We start from the raw sequence: 19747 nt of genomic DNA on the forward strand, positions 1-19747 counted from the left end.
TGCAGAATATTTGAGTATTGTGACTTAGACTGAAGAACCTACTCTGTAGTTTCAACTGCTCTTACTGTTAATATTGATTCATCATTTATTATTGTTTTAGTGGATTTTATGTGATTTATATTTTGTATCTTGTCCTGGGATCCATTGTGATGAAGGGTGAGCTATAAATAGGTTGGTTAAATATATACATAAATGGGACTAGCAACATCAAGACTAGCTGCTAGTCTCATGCTGGCTGCACTGGGCCACGAGAGCTTTATTACTCTCTCTTATGCTGGGTAAAAGCCAATGACTGTAAGCCAATAATATAATGACTGGCAGGCACCCTAGCACCAGGTTTGGAGAAGACAATCATCAATTCCACTGCCTCTTCCAACAAGCACTCTGTCTCTTGAGCTAATTTCTGCATGCTATGGAATGTCCAGATGGGAAAGCCATGATGTGTAGGAGAGAGGGAGCTAAGGAATGTGGGTGCCAGCCCTTCTCATCTGTAAAGTAAGCTTCTGGTCAACTTCCTCCATTCCACAAAGCCCCTTTTAAGCTAGAATTGGACATTCTATTGAACTGGAACAGAAGATGTCCCATGGCCATTTGTCTGGTTCCTATATCATGTACTCACTACACCTCAACTTATTACTTTGTGTACAAGTCTCAGACATGAAAGCTTAGGAAGATTATTCTTAGTCTTGTTGACTCCTCAAATGAGGATCATATTTTAAAGGTTCACTGGGTTGCAAATTTGGCCCTTATTAATTTGGATTTTAGCCCTATAACAAATGATGACTGGCTTGGATTATTACCTCCAGACATATTTCTTCCCAAGATAGATATTTTTATAGTCAGCTGCCATGCTATCAAGAGAGGACTCCAAGGTTAAATCCTGGATTATAAAACACTCTGCTTTCTTTCGAAGGAAATTCAGCAAGTCCCCATAAGGGCAATACTCAGTAATGACAAAGACAGGGCCTAAAAAACAGAAAATAAACATTACCAGAAAACTGCATTATTGCACTCTGTTTCTTTTTTTCTCAAAACATTTTTTTTTCATTTTTGGTTTACAGTTCTCAGTACAATATAAAGCAGCACATAACACATGACAAAGAAACATAAATGCTAGAGAACAGTTCGTGTTAATCAGACTGTGCTATTTCATGGTCTCTTGACAGTTTAAAGGATTTTGTGGCAGAATGCCACACAGAGCCAAGCTATCTGGTACATGCATGTTACTTCCCTCTATTTCTTTTGTATCCCAGAGCAGCTTTAATAGGGTGCATGTCTCTTTCTCCGCCAGCTTTTCTCCCCAGTCCCCACTCAAAGGCACCTACTCAAGCTACTTTTTTCCTGCAAGTGAAAAAGCAGCATGGGTGGAGGAATTCTGAGTAGAAAACTGTCCACACACACACACACACTCAAAAGGGTTAAGCAGCAGTCCTGCCATTCCTCCAGTCAGATTTGTGGGTTACCAAGACTGTTTGGAGTTTTAAAAAACCCACCACAAAATCAAGCAGAGGAAAGCTAACTGGAATGCAACGTGTAGTTTCACCCTCAGAGGCAAGTTATGCAATCAATAGAATCATGTCCTGTTCTTACTGGGATGTACCATTTCAAATGACAAATGCGGGTGGTTGAATGCTCTCTCCCTGTAAAATGGCTCCCTTTAGACAGAAAACCAACTTCATCTGGAGAAGGTTTGGAAGAACCGTTCTCCTTGACATGCTTGGGTTTTTTTATTTTTGCTTTTTTAATCTGTTGGAAGTGGTGCACTCTAGCAAAAACTGCATCTCATGATTCTACTGACTTTGCAGTTCAACTCTCAGGTGTTGAATGACAGTTATGGAACCAGAAACAGATGAAAGAAGTTGAAGAGAAAGTAGACTGAAGGAGTCTTATAATGGCAGATGAAAAAGTGAACATGATGCACCTTCTGTTGTGAAAAGAGATCTACCCCACTCTCTCACTTCATCCTACTCTGACTAAATCTGACTCTTGCTAATTTAGGCCAGGCTACTCTAAACATCTGGCATGCAATCATTTAATTTTCTGAAGACTGTACATTTTAAATCTTTGGGGTCTTAATAGCTAGTAGATGGTTTGGCATTTTCAAAGTAGAAATATTTAGGCTTGTCATAATTATGATCTTGACCTGGAAACCTGACTCTTCCATGACAGGAAAGATTTTGCTAGAAATAAAACAACCAGGAGAACTTGAATGGAAGTGATGGGGAGTGTAGTGGGGCCACGGACCACTTCTTACCTCCATGGGTACATGCTCCCAGCAGGTTGACAATGTTCTCATGGTGGCCTAAATGGCTCATAATCTTCAGTTCTGACATGAGGGCTTCTTGCTCATCAGTATGTGCTGTTGCTGAAACCAGAAATAAGAACAATTATGTCCAAAGTCTATCATGGAGGTGGCGTGAAGGAAAGAAAGGGCTACTAAAGAGAGAGGGAGAATAGGGGCTTTGTTGTTGTTATGTGCCTTCAAGTCAGTTACGACTTATAGTGACCTTATGAATCAGCGACCTGTAATAGCATCTGTCGTGAACCACCCTGTTCAGATCTTGTAAGTTCAGGTCTGTGGCTTCCTTTATGGAATCAATCCATCTCTTGTTTGGCCTTCCTCTTTTCCTACTCCCTTCTGTTTTTCCCAGCATTATTGTCTTTTCTAGTGAATCAGGTCTTCTCATGATGTGTCCAAAGTTTCATCATTTTAACCTCAGTTTCATCATTTTAGCTTCTAGTGATAGTTCTGGTTTAGTTTGTGCTAACACCCAATTATTTGTCTTTTTCGCGGTCCATGGTATGTGCAAAGCTCTCCTCCAACACCACATTTCAAATGAGTTGATTGTTCTCTAATCCACTTTTTTCACTGTCCAACTTTCACATCCATACATAGAGATTGGGAATGCCATGGTCTGAATGATCTTGACTTTAGTGTTCAGTGATACATCTTTGCATTTAAGGACCTTTTCTAGTTCTCTCATAGCTGCCCTCCCTGTCCTAGCTTTCTTCTGATTTCTTGACTATTGTCTCCATTTCGGTTAATGACTGTGCCAAGGTATTGATAATCTTTGACAGGTTCAATGTCCTAGTTGTCAAATTTAAAGTTTCATAAATCTTCTGTTGTCATTCTAGAATCAGTATGCCCAGTTCTTAAACAGAAGTGTACAGATGACATCATGATGAGATGGGTTAGCTTCCTGCTCCATTCCCACTCTATCCCAATGCTGGAGCTGGCTGTCAACATGCAGGCCTTTAGAATGGTTAGCTATTGAGAACTGGCCAAGAACTGCTTTAAACATTACATGACTAGGATGCATTCTTCATGGCACAGATAGTGGCTGTACATACATGAAGAGGAGAATTAAGGGGAGACAACTGAAACATGTGACTAAAGTCTACGTGGAGCTGCCTTTGAAGACGGTTCGGAAACTGAAGCTTGTGCAAAATGCAGCAGCCAGATTGGTAACAGGGACCAGATGATTCGAACATATAAAACTGATTCTGCCCCACTTGCATTGGCTGCCTATATGTTTCCGAGCTTGATTCAAAGTGCTGGTTTTAACCTATAAAGCCTTACACAGCTTGGGACCACAATACCCGATGGAAACCCTCTCCCGACACGAACCCACCCGTATACTACGCTCAACATCCAAGGCCCCCTTCAGAGTGCCTACTCCGAGGGAAGCTTGGAGGATGGCAACAAGGGAGAGGGCCTTCTCATTGGTGGCCCCCAAATTAAGGAATGATCTCTGTGACGAGGTGTGCCTGGCACCAACACTGTTATCTTTTTGGCACCAGGACAAGACTTTCCTCTTCTCCCAGGCATTTTAGCATGTGTTTTAAATTGTTTTTTAAAAAGTGTTTTTAAATTTGTATATTTGTATATTTGTTTTTAATGTTTTTAATTGTTGTAAACCGCCCAGAGAGCTTTGGCTGTGGGGCAGTATACAAATGTAATAAATAATAATAATAATAAAGGGCAGTCAATTCTTGGAAAGGGGATGCTGGGTGAGTGGAGGGCAGCTACAGTAGGGATAAAGGTGGAGAGAGATAAAAGAGTTTGAAATACAGAGTTTGAATAATGGAACAAGCCTAGAATTTGTCAGCTTTGCACCTTTAAGGTTGTGTAGAAGGAGGGGAAATTGCCCGTCGCAACTTCTCCTGTCACTCCCATAGGACATATTGTACATACTACAGTTTAAGACAATCCTTCAAGATATAGGAGCTCCCTGGGTATGAACAATACTGCAATGATTTCCGCATAAGAAGAAGAGAACCAAGTGTATAAGGTGATGTTTGCACCTGTGACCACCTAGGTAATGCTGCATTGCCCTTGTAGCCACAATACTATTTAGCCATGTTCCAACTGTGTGAAATCCTCAACTCCAATAGGAAGATACATCCTATGTTTGGGGCTTTAGAGGAGAAAACTGAGGGTGTGAATTGCCTTTGAGAATTCTGTGGAACCTGTTTTCCCTAAGGGGCTCTTTCTTTCAAGTTGTGTGTGCAGTGGTTAGCCCTCTCCTGCCAACAGCCGCCTCTCCTAGTACGCATCACTTACATTTCAGCATTTTCACAGCCACCTTCAGGACAGAATCTTCATTCCCAAGACCAAAAGCAGTGGCTTCAACCACTTTTCCAAAAGCTCCAGCTCCAAGGGTCTTTCCTATGAAAGGAAATACAGTGTTTAGAAGCATAACAGGATCAGGAGGAAGACTTTTTACATTTATTCAGTGATCCCTATTGGTGTGCATCTGTGTCTATGTACACATGCTTGAGACCGTGTGAGTTGTATCTCCTAAAGGTCAATAAGCCAGGGTGGGCTATGAAAAGGTTTTCAGTCAAAAACATGAGGAGTTTCTGTGCCTTGCACAGTCCCATGTATTTCTTCATTATTTTCTGTTCCTATAGACTTAACAGATATTTTCAGTGGTATCTATTTTCAACCATGCAAGTAAAGTAATGCTCAAGATTCTACAACAAAGGCTCTTACCATACATGGAGTGAGAAATGCCAGACATCCAAGCTGGATTTAGAAAGGGAAGAGACACCAGAGATCATATCGCAAACATATGTTGGATAATGGAACAGACCAAGGAATTTCAGAAGGAAATCACCCTGTGCTTTATAGATTAAAGCAAAGCCTTTGATTGTGTAGATCATGAAAAACTATGGAATGCCTTAAAAGAAATGGGGGTGCGACACCATACTCTGGACAAGAGGCTACTGTAAGGACAGAATATGGAGAAACCAGTTGGTTTCCAATTGGAAAGGGTGTGAGATAGGGGTGTATTTTATCACCCTACTTGTTTAATCTATACGCAGAACATATTATGCGGAGTGCGGGATTGGATCAAGATGAAGGAGGCATGAAAATTGGAGGGAGAAATATCAATAATTTAAGATACGCAGACGATACCATACTCGTAGCAGAAACCAGTAATGATTTGAAATGAATGCTGATGAAAGTTAAAGAGGAAAGCACAAAAGCAGGGCTACAGCTGAACATCAAGAAGACTAAAGTAATGACAACAGAAGATTTATGAAACTAAGGTTGACAATGAGGGCATTGAACTTGTCAAGGATTATCAATGCCTTGGCACCATCATTAACCAAAATGCAGACAATAGTCAAGAAATCAGAAGAAGGCTAGGACTGGGAGGGCAGCTATGAGAGAACTAGAAAATGTCCTCAAATGCAAAGATGTATCACTGAACACTAAAGTCAGGATCATTCAGACCATGGTATTCCCGATCTCTATGTATGAATGTGAAAGTTAGACAGTGAAGAACGCGGATAAAAGAAGAATCAACTCATTTGAAATGTGGTGTTGGAGGAGAGCTTTGCACATACCATGGACTGTGAAAAAGACAAATAATTGGGTGTTAGAGCAAATTAAACCAGAACTGTCACTAGAAGCTAAAATGATGAAACTGAGGTTATCATACATTGGACACATCATGAGAAGACCTGATTCACTAGAAAAGACAATAATGCTGGGAAAAACAGAAGGGAGTAGAAAAAGAGGAAGGCCAAACAAGAGACGGATTGATTCCATAAAGGAAGCCACAGACCTGAACTTACAAGATCTGAACAGGGTGTTTTATAACAGATGCTGTTGGAGGTCGCTGATTGATAAGGTCACCATAAGTTGTAATTGACTTGAGGGCACATAACAACAATAACTATTTTCAACTGGCAGCTTTGTAAAAAGCAGTATTTTTTAAATTGGGACACAGGGGTGGTTATTTGCTCATTCTGTAAAATCCCAATTATTGCAAAGAGAAAAAAAGTATAATCCTTCATATAGGCAAGATAGTATTATAAGACTGCGGTGTATCGATTCAGTAATTTGTACCATCCCCAAATATGGGTAGACAGTATGAACTGCTATTGGAACAAGTATACAAGGAATGCTTCTCACCAAATTGCAAGTTGTTCCTAGGAAATTCCCATTTCTCATTGTAGGGAAGCTGGGTGGGATCAATAAAGGTGTAATTGTTTCCTTCACAGGCCTCAATGATCTTCCAACGGACTTGGTACTGTGGTTTCTGGAAGGAAAAATAATCCATACATCAAACAACCATTGTTGCATAGCATTTTTGTATTTCAGCATATTACCTGGGAAAAGAGTCCCACAGAACTGAGTGGGTCTTAATTTCAAGTAGACATGCATAGGATTGGGCTGTAATATAGTCAAGAGCCTACTCCATAGATGTTATGCCTGATGTAATAAACCTCACCCCAAATTTAAGTTTGAAGAGGCCTGTGAGTTTATATATTTGTCCGAGGATATATTTGTTCGATATGGCTGTTCATGATTAAAAAAAAAGATTAGTTTGATTGGGTCAAGATGTTCCTTCACAATTTAGCTTGGATTTTATTTTTTTATGACACTTGGTTAAAAAAAAACATCAGCAAGGTCCTCTTCTATATTGTGCTGTGATTAAAAAACATTTAGGTGATTGCCATGGTTTTTGCCCATGACCTATTTTTTTCCTTCAGAGATTTTGAGGACCCAAAAGCTTTGAGGCCCTGCAGTGTGCTTGGTCTGCATGTTCGTAAATCTGATATAAAGGACAAATTATTGCTAGGGTTTATGAGTGCCTGCAATAGCTTGGATGCTTGTACGTTTTCCCCAACTAATGTGGGTCTGCTATCACCTGTCCATTTTCTCCAGTTCCTGTGGTACAGTAACAGTAATCTCCCTGCCCTGTTGCAAGTGATATAACTGATAAATTCCTAATTGTTTCCTCCTTCAACTGGTGTGTGTATGACCTAGATAATATTATTTCTCCAGGCTTTCACAATGGGATGAAATCCACAGATGAGAAATGTTTCTCCAGGCAATCCCATACCCTGTAGGATGGCTGCTGCTGTAAAAATTGGGAGATGCCAATGAATGGGGGAATCTGGGTCACAGACTTCGCCAGTTATGGCAAAGCAGTTAATAGTGAGCCCTTATTTACAAATAATTGAAAACGCACAGTAAAATGAGGATGCTTGGGAGAGTATGGCACTTGAGGCAGGAAGAGACAGATTAGAAAACTAGTTAGAATGAGAATGTGGCAGGGGAGCCATTGTACACATGAGGCGTGACAGAAGTTGAGTTTCAGAGCTTCTTTCAGCCTCTGGACCTCTTCCCTGGCTACTTTTCTTTCCACAAAGACAAAGCACACAAAGCTGACCTGTTTATATTTGTAGAATAAGAACAGGATACACAGAAGAAGAAAAACCATTATTGCTGCACAGATTATAACTGGTTTGGAGATCCCACTTAGGTTTTCCATTTCTCCTTGAAAAAGAAGATGATAATGTTTTTGGTTAGATCAATGTTAACAACGCTATCAGATCAAACATAAAATTAAAGCAAGAAATGCCTGGCTTCCTTCCTGCTTTGCTCTATAAAACAAAGACACAGATACCCAGTGATAGCAGAGCTGATTCACAGAGCAGTCTTACCCCCTGGCTAGGAGCATCCGGAGCTTGGAAGTAACTAATTACAAAACATGAATTACTTGTAATTTATTACTTTTTTTGAGGAACAAATGGGTAATTCCTTTACATTTTGATTGTAATAGAACGAGGAGTAATTTTATTACTTTTGAAGAGTAACTGTAATGTTTCCAGCATTACTTTTGGGCATTACTGGGCGGGGGGAGCAGGGGAAGTCTTCTGCTCCTTTGATTTCTGGATGAAACTATTGTGCCTCAAACTGGGCTTCTGCGCAGTGTCACTCTTCTCTCATGCTCTGTGGGTGTCTAGGAGGCAACAAGGGAGGAGGTGGAGAGTGAGACAGGGTGGAGTGGAGAAAACAATGGATGGTGATGGAGAATAATGGAGTGGAGGGAGAAAGGCGCCAGAGGGCAAGGATGTGGATGAAAGAGGAGAAGGAGGCAGCAACGGAATGGAGATAAAGAACTGTGGAGGTGAGAGACAATGGCGTTATGTGTGTGTGTGTGTCTTAATACTGTCTTTGAACTTGGCGTGTAAAGCAGCCTCTGCTCCCTCCCTGACTACTTTGCTGCATTTGCAGTGTTTTAACTTTTTTGCACCCCAGGTGAAAATGTTTGCTTGGGTGGGTGCGCCTTAATGGCAGGGCATGGTCGGGGAGGTGGTTGAGTGAGAGAGATGACACTTGCTGGCTGAGAGTGTGTGTATGTGTGTGTGGGGGGGTTGCACTTGGTTTGATGTGTGTGTGTGAATACTGTGTTTGCACTTGGCACACAAAGTGGCCTCCACCACCCTCTCTGGCTACTGTGCTGCATTTGCAGTATTTTACCTTTTTTGCATCTCAGGGGAAAATGTTTGCTTGGGTGAGTGTCCCTTAGTTGGTGGCAGGGCAGGGTCTGGGAGGTGGTTAAGTGAGAGAGATTATGCAGGCTGGCTGAGTGGGGGGGGGTTGCACTTGGTTTGATGTGCAAAGATCTGAGTGGTGGCTTCCTCCTGCCTCCCCGCTTCCCTTACCAGCAGAGAGACCACCACTGCTATCTTATGGAGATAAATAATTATTCTACTACCTCTCTTTTTGTGTTTCTTTTTAATGTTGTAGGCTACTTAGGTGTGCAGCAGCAAAGGCCAGCACCTTGTAGGCACTCTAGTTTTTTGTTAAAAGTAACTTAACTATAATAGCAGTAATTGCTTTTGAGTAATGGTAAAGTAATCAATTCCTTTCAGAACAATTGTAATGGTAATGGTAATTTATTCCTCTTTGGGGCCATGTAACAGTAATTGTAATTTATTCCTTTTTAAAAGTAATCTTGCAAGCCCTGGGAGCATCAGAGTAAAGCAGAGCCACCACCACATCTAAAGACTTGCCACTTGCTCCAGCTGGGGCAGAAGGTGTGTGTGTGTGTGTGTGTGTGTGTGTGTGTGTGTGTGTGTGTGTGTGTGTGTGTGTGTGTGTTATTTCTGACATGTTTGCTTACTTGTTCATTTCGTTATGTAATTTCTATCCCACCCTTCCTCATAGATGATCTCAGGACAGTTAATTTAAAATGCAATACAAAACCGAGTGTGGGGAACCTTTGGTCCTCCAAATGTTGCTGAACTACAACTCCCATAATCCCTGGCCATTGCTGAGGCTGATGGGAAATGTAGTTCAGCAACATCTGGAGAGCCAAAGGTTCCCCATACCTGACCCCCCCCCAAAAAGCACATACAATTAAAACAGTGGAATTACAATACAGTATCACCAATCTATCCTAGCAGGCCCAGTAGGATCATACTTAACAGTCCTGGCAGAAGAAAAAGGTCTGAGGTCAGTGCCAAAAGGTGGATAATGTTGGCACCAGTTCAGTCTCAAGGGACAGTGTATTCCAAAGCCAGAGTGCCAATGCTGAGAAATATCTGTGCCAGCTCCAGACTCGGGCAGCAGAGGGACCCTGATTCTGCAGTAGACCAGCTTTGGATCCAGCAGATCCATTTCTGGCCCTGCTTCACCTCTACCCTGTCCTCATGCCCCATTTGGGGGACATACACTGGCTACTGCCGGTAGGAATATGACCAGCAATGGCTTTCAAGCTGCCTATGCTTTGGATGAGTGTAGCAAGGGCCCCCCTGCTGGCAGAGCTGGCCCAGTCGTAACTTCCGCCTGGAGCATGGATCAGGGTGGGATTAGGGTGCTTCATCAGTGTCTCCTCCCCCTATGAAGGTTTTCTGTGTTAAGCTCTATATGAACTTTACTGAAGGAGATAGCCATTTATTATATTTTTTCTTGAAAAAAGCACAATCCATTCTAATAACATTGCCAAAATGCTCCAAGGATTTGAGAGTTGGGATGCGCATTCATTTTAAAATGAATGAAAAACAGAACAAAATGAACGAGCCCCATTTGTTTCATTCATTTTATTTACAAAAACAAGTAGGAATGGAGACAAATGGGTTTCAAATGAAAATCCATTTGTTTCTTATTCATTTTTATTTTCATTTACCATTGGCTTCAGTGGCAGACCCAGGCCATCTTCTTATTTATTTATTTATTTATTTATTGCACTTGTATACTGCCCCATAGCCGAAGCTCTCTGGGTGGTTTACAGCAAACTTATGTGCCCATTATTAGTAGTATTATTATTAGTTTATTTATACCCCGCCTTTTGGCCAAAGGCCCTTAAGGCGGCTTACAAAAAACACAAATATAAAATACAATATAAAAATGCATCAATAAAACAATACAAAATGCAATCTGCAAAAATTAAACAACAATACACATAATAGCTCTTAATGGCAGCTTTATCCATGGTACTAGTAACTGCATTTTGGTTCTTTCTACTCTGAATTAGGCATTCTACAACTCCTATCACATTTGGATAGAGAACCCCCACGTAATAAACGGCAGAAGATTAGCTGGGTTTCCCACTGAAATAAATAGAAAACTGAAACGAATGAGCTATCAATGAAAGAAGAATGAAATAAAAGCAATTCAAAAAAATGAAATAGCAAAGCAAGACAGTGTTTTGTTTGATGGACCCTGAATTGCACAGGAGCCCCCTTCATGTAAGTGCAAATGCAGCGGCAACCAGGATTTATTGAGATGCCTGGTAAAAAGCTAGCTCTTAGCCAATGAAATGCTCAGATTTATCTCACCTTTAATTGAAAGAACTGATGAACTGAAGCTGGACTCATTCCCCATGTTGTTAACTGCTAGGCAGCAAAATGTCACATTATCTAGCATATCACCAATTTCAAGGATGCTCTTCAATGACACTCTTCCAAAGGGAATTTTACCCATGATCTCTGGGCTGGTGTCGTTCTTAAGCAGTATTCCACCTTGGTCACATCTGCCAGACAACCAAAGAAGACAGAGTTATTAATATGCCAGTAGATTCTCATCTACTTTATTTGTTATAGTACACAAATGAAATAACTGTTATATTAATGGGTGAGATGTATTCCGGTAGAGTCCCTGGACTGCCAGGCCTTTTGACCTTGAAAGCACTGTACCAGGGATGGGGAACCTGTGGCTCTCCAAATGTTGTCAGATCCCATCTGCAACCAGCATGTGCAGTGATCATAAGAACAGAAGAATAGCCCTACTGGACCAGGTTCAAGGCTCATCTAGTTCAACATCCTGTTCTCACAATCACCAACAGATGCTACAGTAATTGCAGACAGTGGAATGGAGCAGCGGCACTTACCTGACCTCCTGGCAGTGGCGGTACTGCTGCTCGCTAACTAGTAGGAAGAGCAGGAAGTACAAGGTGGTGGTGAGGTCTCCTGCCAGTGCATTTGCACAGGACTGACCTCACTGCCACCTTGACTACCAGCAAACACCAGTGACTCTGCTGCTAGGAGGTCAGGTAAGCAGTGCCACCCCACCTTGCTGTCTGCTACTGTGCTCTGGGAAGTCCTCTCCCCCATGCCCTACCCCCATTGCAAGGCTTGAAAGAAAGACTTCTATTGTAACCAATAGTAGACTTTTTTCAAGTGTAATTGTAGTGTGGAGTGTGAGGAATGGAATTTTCCGTCAATTTCAGTTCTCTGAGCTTATTTTTCTAATCTTAAATTCGGTTCTTCACATTTCAGCATCAATTTGTACTTTTTAAAAAAAATTCTCATGAAAATTCTTCAGCATTTTATTGTCAATTTCTCCTAATAAATACATTTTGTATGCAGTTTTGACCAATGTACACATTTTTACAAGCAATTCATCCTAACATAATGCATTTTGCATGTTATTTTCACCAATGTATTCATTTTGTGCATACTTTCCCCCTAATATATGGATATTTGTAAACAGTGCTTGGCTAGAGAACAGCATGGCAAATTCAGATGTCCAAATTTCGAAGGATGGTTCTGTTTTGATTCTCATATTGTTTTGGAAAGTGCAAATCTGATAAATTTGGCTTCAAATGTGAACTGAATAGAATTTCTCCCCTACCCCTACTGTGGGTGCTTGTTTTGGAGGGTCACAGTTAGGGAGGGAAGGGTTAACTCTCTCTTTCCAGCTGTGACTCTCTACACACATATATACTGAAAATGCCACAATTAGATTTGCAAGAAGCCTTCTGTTGGCTACTCCAGTTGGTTTTGATACTGTTGACCATGGTATCCCCCTGGACTGTCTCCATGAGTTGGGGGTACTGTGTAACATTGGGTTGTATTCAATTAAGTCCTACTCAGAATAGAGCCATTGAAATTAATGAACCTAAGTTAGTCATGTCTGTTAACTTCAGTGGGTCTACTCTGAGTAAGACTATCATTGAAGACCACCCAGTGATTCCACTCCTATTTACTGGTCCATTTCCAGAGGGTGGTGTTGGATGTTGTACCATGTCTCCTTGGCAGGTATGCTGTGGGGAGCCATTGTGTCTCTGATACTATTTAACATTTATATGAAACCACTGGAAGTGGTCATTAGGTGATTTGGGATGAGGTATCAGCAGTGTGCTGATGACACCCAGCTCTATTTCTCTGTAACATGTCAATTGGGAGAGGCTGTGCATGACCTAAACTGATGCTGGACACAATGGCAGGTTGGATGAGATCGACAAACTGAGACTGAAGCCTGATAAGATTCTGTGGGTGAGAGGCTCTCAGGTCTGAGAATTGGGGAGTTTTGCCTGTTCTGAAAGGGTTTGTGCTCCCTCTGAAAGAACAGGCACATACTTTAAGGGTGCTACTACATCCATCATTGTTACTGGACGCTCAAGTGACCTCACTGGCAATAAGCACCTACTACCAATTTCATTTGGTACCAACTGCATCCTTTCCTGAACAGAGACAGCTGGCCACAATAATTCACACATTGATAACCCTGTGATTGCTTTACTGTAACATGCTCTCTGTGGGGCTACCTTTGAGACTGGTTTGGAAGCTGCAAGTGGTGCAGGTAAATGCTGAATGGTGTGTATGACCACTGTATTGAAAGACCTGCACTGGCTGCCTGTTAGCTAATGAACCATGTTCAGGGTTTGTTATTAACATATGACGGTCTGAACAACTTAGGACCGGATTACCTGAAGGACCACCATCTCCCATATAGGCCCAGAGAAAGTCTTGCTGCTGGTGCTGTGACCAGCAGAGTGTCAGCTGGTAGGGATGTGGAAGTGGTTCTTCTCTGTGATGATGCCTACCTTTTGAAATGCTCCCCCCCCCATTATTTGGGAGGCATCACCAGTAGGGTACTTTAATATTTGTTAAAAATACTTCCCAAATGTGCCCACAGACCCTAATAGATTGACAACCCCTATTAGTATGCACACTTACCTGGGAAAAGCCCCACTGAACTCAGTAGGCTTATGTCTGATAGTCATAGGATCACACTGTAACTTAACTCACCTGTCGGCATGATGATTACGGGGCAATTTATACCACTCAATGTGTGGAGCAGGATAACCGGCGGCTTCACACCAAAGGCTGCTAGAGTTGTTGGCTGTCAGTCTAGCTGCAGGTGGGGCTAAAGAGCAAAGGCAAAGGAGTGGTTAAGCGCAGCGGCCATGGGAACATGCTCTTTTCACTTCACACCCTGCTGTTAATATAGACAGCATGAAAAAAAATCTGAATCATGAAATAATATCTAATGGGACTTGGAGTAACATGACACTGCCAGTGTCTCAGGAGCCTAGCTATTCTGTAGCTGATCATCACTTTATCCAGGCAAAAGCCCAGTCAAGATTTTCCTTTTGTGTGGATTATTTCAGTCCCTGAGGAAAGACTACTTCTGGCAGTGATAGTTTACTTATGATCTCCCAAGCTATTTGGCTTGCATCATTGTCACCAGAACTCCCTTAGGAGTATTATACTAGGATTGCTATTCTGCAGAATCTCATTTGGCTACAAGATCATCTGGATCTTTCACTTGTTGGCTAAGGCTGAATTTTCTGCTGTTATTTCTTTGAAAGAACATTGGAAGAACTGAAATGGACTGATCACTTACTTTTCACTGAGATAGTGAAAGTAATGGATGCGCTGTCTGCACCATTATCTGCAAAAAATGTGTATATTCCACTATGCCTTTCCTCCATCCAGGTCAGCTTAAGTGTATTGTTGTACCTTTCACAAGAGAGAACAAATGCACATCGTAGAGTCATTTCATCAGCAATCAGAATAGAGGCCTCTCAAAACTGAGGTAATTTTGCATGAACTATGTTCAAGTCTAGAGTTCATAAATATTCTATGTAGAAGCAGGAAAGAGGGTATTGTTCGTATCATACCTTAGACAGTCAATTAATTGCCACCTCAGCTAACACAGTTATACAATCTAATTGTCCTTGAAATGTATCGATGTACAAGTTTGCTAGGTATCAAAGTTACAGCAATCCGATTGTGCTCAATTTATAAACATGAAGAAAACCACCAAGGCTCAACTATTGAATAGTTTGGTATGTCACTTTGGCAGGGATGTAGTCATCTGGGGTCTCAGGAGGCATTTGGCCCCTTACTTTTTGAGGAGCAGGGTCCCTATGTCTCCAGCATCCTATGAGCCAATGAGCATGAAAGGGGTGTATGTTAGCTACTGAGAAGAGTCTTATAACATGGTTCCTTGCCCTTTCCGGCTGACTGGAGCCAATCAGAGTGAAGGAGGTAAGTCAGCCACTGAGAAGACTCTTTATGGTTTCATGCTTATTGGCTCCTAGGGACATCTGCTGTTATGGAAAAGGCATTAGCAAGGATCTCATTCTCAACCCAGCAGCAAAAAAGGAGGGGGAAGGGGAGGGTCTGTGACTATCAGGAAGGGATCCTGCACATCTGAATTTGCCAGCACACTATGGCATTGTGGTCTGCTGACTTCCTGGGCTCACAAATTAGAACTACAGTTGAAAATGACCACATAAACCCACCGGGATTATAGACTTTAACAGGTTCAGATGTTTGAGTCTTGATTCATATAGGTAATCAGCCACAAGAGATACCTAGGTTCGAATACCTATGCAGCTAAAGTTAGTTAGTTAGTTATTACATTTATATACCACCCCATAGCCAAAGCTCTCTGGGTGGTTTACAGCAATTAAAAACATTAAAAACAAATATACAAATTTTAAAACACAAAAACAATTTAAAAACACAATTAATTTTTTTTAAAACAATTAAAAAAGTTAATTGGGATGGGTGGCTATGGGCAAGTTTGGGTCTCTCAACATATCCTGTCATGTTCTCATGAAACTCAAACACCTCAGAAAAACACATATGGCTGGAAATGCAAGGGTGTTGAGATACCTCCATGTGACAAGCCATTTGTACTAAGCTGCTGTTCATGTGGTTCTGACCCAACCAACCAACCAAGGAGGACTGTGCACCACTTGTGCAAGAAAGCTATGATTTGGAAAGGCACTTTCTCTTACCTATTGTTACCAGAAGTGATTTGGCCTATGAAAGTGGAATTCTCAGATCTTCTTGATGGGTTCATATGTGTCCATCGCCATGTGTAAGGTCTAGGATAAGCATCAATTAGCACCTGCAGTTTCAGGCTGCCATGCAAATTTGTTTCCTGGCTTCTGTTCTGCAAGGTGGACAATCGCACATATCCATTCTCTGGACAAAAAAAGAATGAAGATGTTGCATAATGTTTTATTGTTGTTTACAACCACCTTTCTCCAATGAGAAAAGGTTGGGGCACAACTGTTAGCAGTGTAGTTCTCCATAGTGATACCAGGGTGGAGTTGGGTGACTTTAATAATCACAGTTATTCAGAATCCATATAGCTACCTTTCAATGCCATAAACACATTCTTTAAAGCAGGGATAGAGAACCTTAGATCTGGAGGCCAAATGTGACCCTGTCGTGTCTGTCTGACCCTTGGGACTGTCCCTAAACAACATCCTCTACCCAAGCCACTAATGTTCAGGTATGTGTTTCAGTGGAAGCTAAGATGGTCCAGGAAGACATAGGTGATGGATCAGAAAAGCAGGAAGATGACTCATTCTTTTGTCCTCTATCTGGCTGGGATTTGGGTGGGGTGGAGAAGCTAAACCTGCAATTTTGGAGTCAGACTGAGTGCATTACCACCAAATAACACCTTTCTTAGAGCAGGAGAAATCATTCTACCAGTGTACAAGGGTCAGAGACCTTTGCCTAGAATAAAACACCCTGTAGCACAGGATAAATACACAAACATCCTCCAGTGAGCTTTAAGGGAGTGCAGAAAGTGTGCTACATTTAGTCGGGAGCAGTGGCATCACTAGGGTTGGTGTCACCCGGTGCGGTAACTCATGGTGTCACCCCCCCATGGACCTCCTCCCGTACATAAGAACATAAGAACATAAGAAGAGCCTGCTGGATCAGGCCAGTGGCCCATCTAGTCCAGCATCCTGTTCTCACAGTGGCCAACCAGGTGCCTGGGGGAAGCCCGCAAGCAGGACCCGAGTGCAAGAACACTCTCCCCTCCTGAGGCTTCCGGCAACTGGTTTTCAGAAGCATGCTGCCTCTGACTAGGGTGGCAGAGCACAGCCATCACGGCTAGTAGCCATTGATAGCCCTGTCCTCCATGAATTTGTCTAATCTTCTTTTAAAGCCATCCAAGCTGGTGGCCATTACTGCATCTTGTGGGAGCAAATTCCATAGTTTAACTATGCGCTGAGTAAAGAAGTACTTCCATTTGTCTGTCCTGAATCTTCCAACATTCAGCTTCTTGGAATGTCCACGAGTTCTAGTATTATGAGAGAGGGAGAAGAACTTTTCTCTATCCACTTTCTCAATGCCATGCATAATTTTATACACTTCTATCATGTCTCCTCTGACCCGCCTTTTCTCTAAACTAAAAAGCCCCAAATGCTGCAACCTTTCCTCGTAAGGGAGTCGCTCCATCCCCTTGATCATTCTGGTTGCCCTCTTCTGAACCTTTTCCAACTCTATAATATCCTTTTTGAGATGAGGCGACCAGAATTGTACACAGTATTCCAAATGCGGCCGCACCATAGATTTATACAACGGCATTATGATATCGGCTGTTTTATTTTCAGTACCTTTCCTAATTATTGCTAGCATGGAATTTGCCTTTTTCACAGCTGCCACACACTGGGTCGACATTTTCATCGTGCTGTCCACTACAGACCTAGGGTGCCTAGGGGCGGAGCGGCTCTGGGTTAGGGTTGCCATATTCCAGTTCCACAAATCCGGGCAGGCTAATTTGCATATTATGCAAATTATTTGCATATTATGCAAATATTTGCTTATTAATATTTGGATTGTCCAGTTGTTTTGTTTTTGTGCCTAGGAATTACCACCAAAAACTGGGGAAAGATGTGAGAAATCTTTTTTTAAAAAACTTAACATTTTCAGCCTTAAATGCCTAGACTCTAGTTTCCAACACTATGGAATGTTGATTGATTGATTAAGAGGATTTATATCCTGCCCTTCTGCTGTTAAAAACAGAGCTCAGGACAGCTTACAAATATAATAAAAACAATAAAAATGCACAATCAATATAAAAACATAATAAAAACACAAAATAGCAACAAACATAAAATAAGTCAGGGCAGCAGTACGGTTAACCATTACATATATGATATATTTCAGAGATGTGGTGGGTGGAGAAAAACAAGGAGCCAAAATGTTAGAAAAAGGAGTCTTTCATGCCACATGCTCAGTTCTAAATACTGTTGCAGCAAGTTTTACAAGTTCCTCCAGTATTCCACTGGTGCAGGCACTCAGACATTCAAAGTATCTGTATGTTTCTTAGATTTTATAAAAGCAGAGCTTTGGTTAACTCAAAATTTCTTCTCCCTTTGATCAACCACATCTACACAGGTTCCACCTCCATACTCAAAATGAAACTGGGCCTGGAAGTGTGCAACAACCCCACACATACCTTGCTAATTAGATTACCAATGCCAGGATGTTTGTCTTATCGACTACTCTTCTGCTCCCCACCACCACCACCGGGCATCATGAAAGACCCAGTCCTGGGCTCAGAAAAAGTCCTCCTCAAAGTACTGATAAGCCTCTTGTTTTAATTAAAATAATAATTATAAGTTCTTGCTCTTATCACTAATGGGAGTTAATTATCTTGCATATGCTGCTGTTGCTTCTATGGCTGTAACGGAGTGAGGTTAAAGATAAGTGAAATGCAAATAGGAAAAAAACAACACAAAAGGCAGTAACACTTTCCTAAATGTAATACCATACCAACCACAACAAGATTCCTATGAGTAAGGCAGAAAACTAAGCATCTCACAACCAGTCAGGATTCCTAACCAAAAACCAAAAATATGATAAATGAAGAAATATTTATATAAGCATGACTATCAAATATATTTATTATTTACACAAACTTTAAAGATATTTATAGTGCAATCCTAGGTTTATTTATTCAGAAGCAAGTCCCAGTGTATTCAGTGGAACTTACTCAAACAGGGACAGAACTGCAACCTCAAATGATAAGCAACTTCATTCACACAACCCAAAATTCTGAATCATGCCACTTTATGCTGTTTTGCAACTGTTTATACTTGTTTTTTATGGTTATTGGATTTTAAATGCCTTTATTTTTTGTTGTGAGCTGCCTTGGTTTCCAACCCTACCTCACAGGGTTGTTGGAAAGACTACACACACACACACACACACACACTGCAGATGTATAAATACATACAGCCCATATAATAGTTTATTGTCAAACCAGTTGGTCATTGCAGAAAAATCAGTATTAGTTTTAAAAAAATCAGTATTAGTTTCCTGCAGAATAAAAACTGTAATACCTAAGTAAGCCCTGCCTACTTGCTTAAAATAGGACTGGAGGGGGGGGGACAGAAAGAGAACTCAAACACAATTCTTTCTTACATTCACTGCAAAGTCCCATTGATTTTCAGCACATTCATAACCATGTCTACTCAAAAGTAAATCCTATTGAATTCAATGGGATTTACTCTGGACATATGGGATTAGCAATGCTTTTACCCCCACAAAAGCAAGTATTGGGAAGGTTTTCAAAACATTGCCCAGGATCTGACTCCTACACACAAGATGGGAAAAAACTGAAATGTATATACTTACCCAATTTATGAGATTTTCAGATAAACAGGGGGGGGGGAAACCACTATTTTCTGGCATTGCAATGAGGTTTACTAGACACTGCAACAGGTCAACCAAACCCTTTACTGATTGGCTGCAATCCTGAATGGGCGGGGTTAAAGCTACGAAGTGCTATACAGTAGTTTAAAAAAAGATTTAACGGGGGGGTGGGCCTGACGTTTTTATGTATATCTCGAGAACTGGACTACCTAGAAACTTAATTTTCTTTTTAAATTAAAGCTGAGAATCCGGGCCAGCTAAGGGGCTAAATGGGCGCCAGGTGGCATGCAAAGAATCC

The 19747-nt window shown here is 41.4% G+C and overlaps 1 protein-coding gene across 3 annotated transcripts in view; it reads right to left on the minus strand.

Annotated features, from left to right (window-relative positions):
* Nucleotides 1–19747, minus strand: part of CSF1R (colony stimulating factor 1 receptor) — a 74371-nt gene that overhangs the window by 13951 nt on the left and 40673 nt on the right. For all 3 annotated transcript variants that reach the window (XM_061617360.1, XM_061617358.1, XM_061617359.1), the window contains exons 7-15: nucleotides 15786–15975; nucleotides 14381–14496; nucleotides 13783–13900; nucleotides 11089–11282; nucleotides 7692–7798; nucleotides 6428–6554; nucleotides 4565–4669; nucleotides 2255–2365; nucleotides 801–966 (exon numbers count right to left, since the gene is read on the minus strand). In XM_061617360.1, coding sequence (XP_061473344.1) covers nucleotides 801–966; nucleotides 2255–2365; nucleotides 4565–4669; nucleotides 6428–6554; nucleotides 7692–7798; nucleotides 11089–11282; nucleotides 13783–13900; nucleotides 14381–14496; nucleotides 15786–15975 — 1234 coding nt within the window. The remainder of the gene's footprint in view (nucleotides 1–800; nucleotides 967–2254; nucleotides 2366–4564; nucleotides 4670–6427; nucleotides 6555–7691; nucleotides 7799–11088; nucleotides 11283–13782; nucleotides 13901–14380; nucleotides 14497–15785; nucleotides 15976–19747) is intronic.

Source organism: Rhineura floridana, chromosome 3 (genome assembly GCF_030035675.1).
Source record: "Rhineura floridana isolate rRhiFlo1 chromosome 3, rRhiFlo1.hap2, whole genome shotgun sequence".
In the NCBI taxonomy this organism is placed as follows: Eukaryota; Metazoa; Chordata; class Lepidosauria; order Squamata; family Rhineuridae; genus Rhineura; species Rhineura floridana.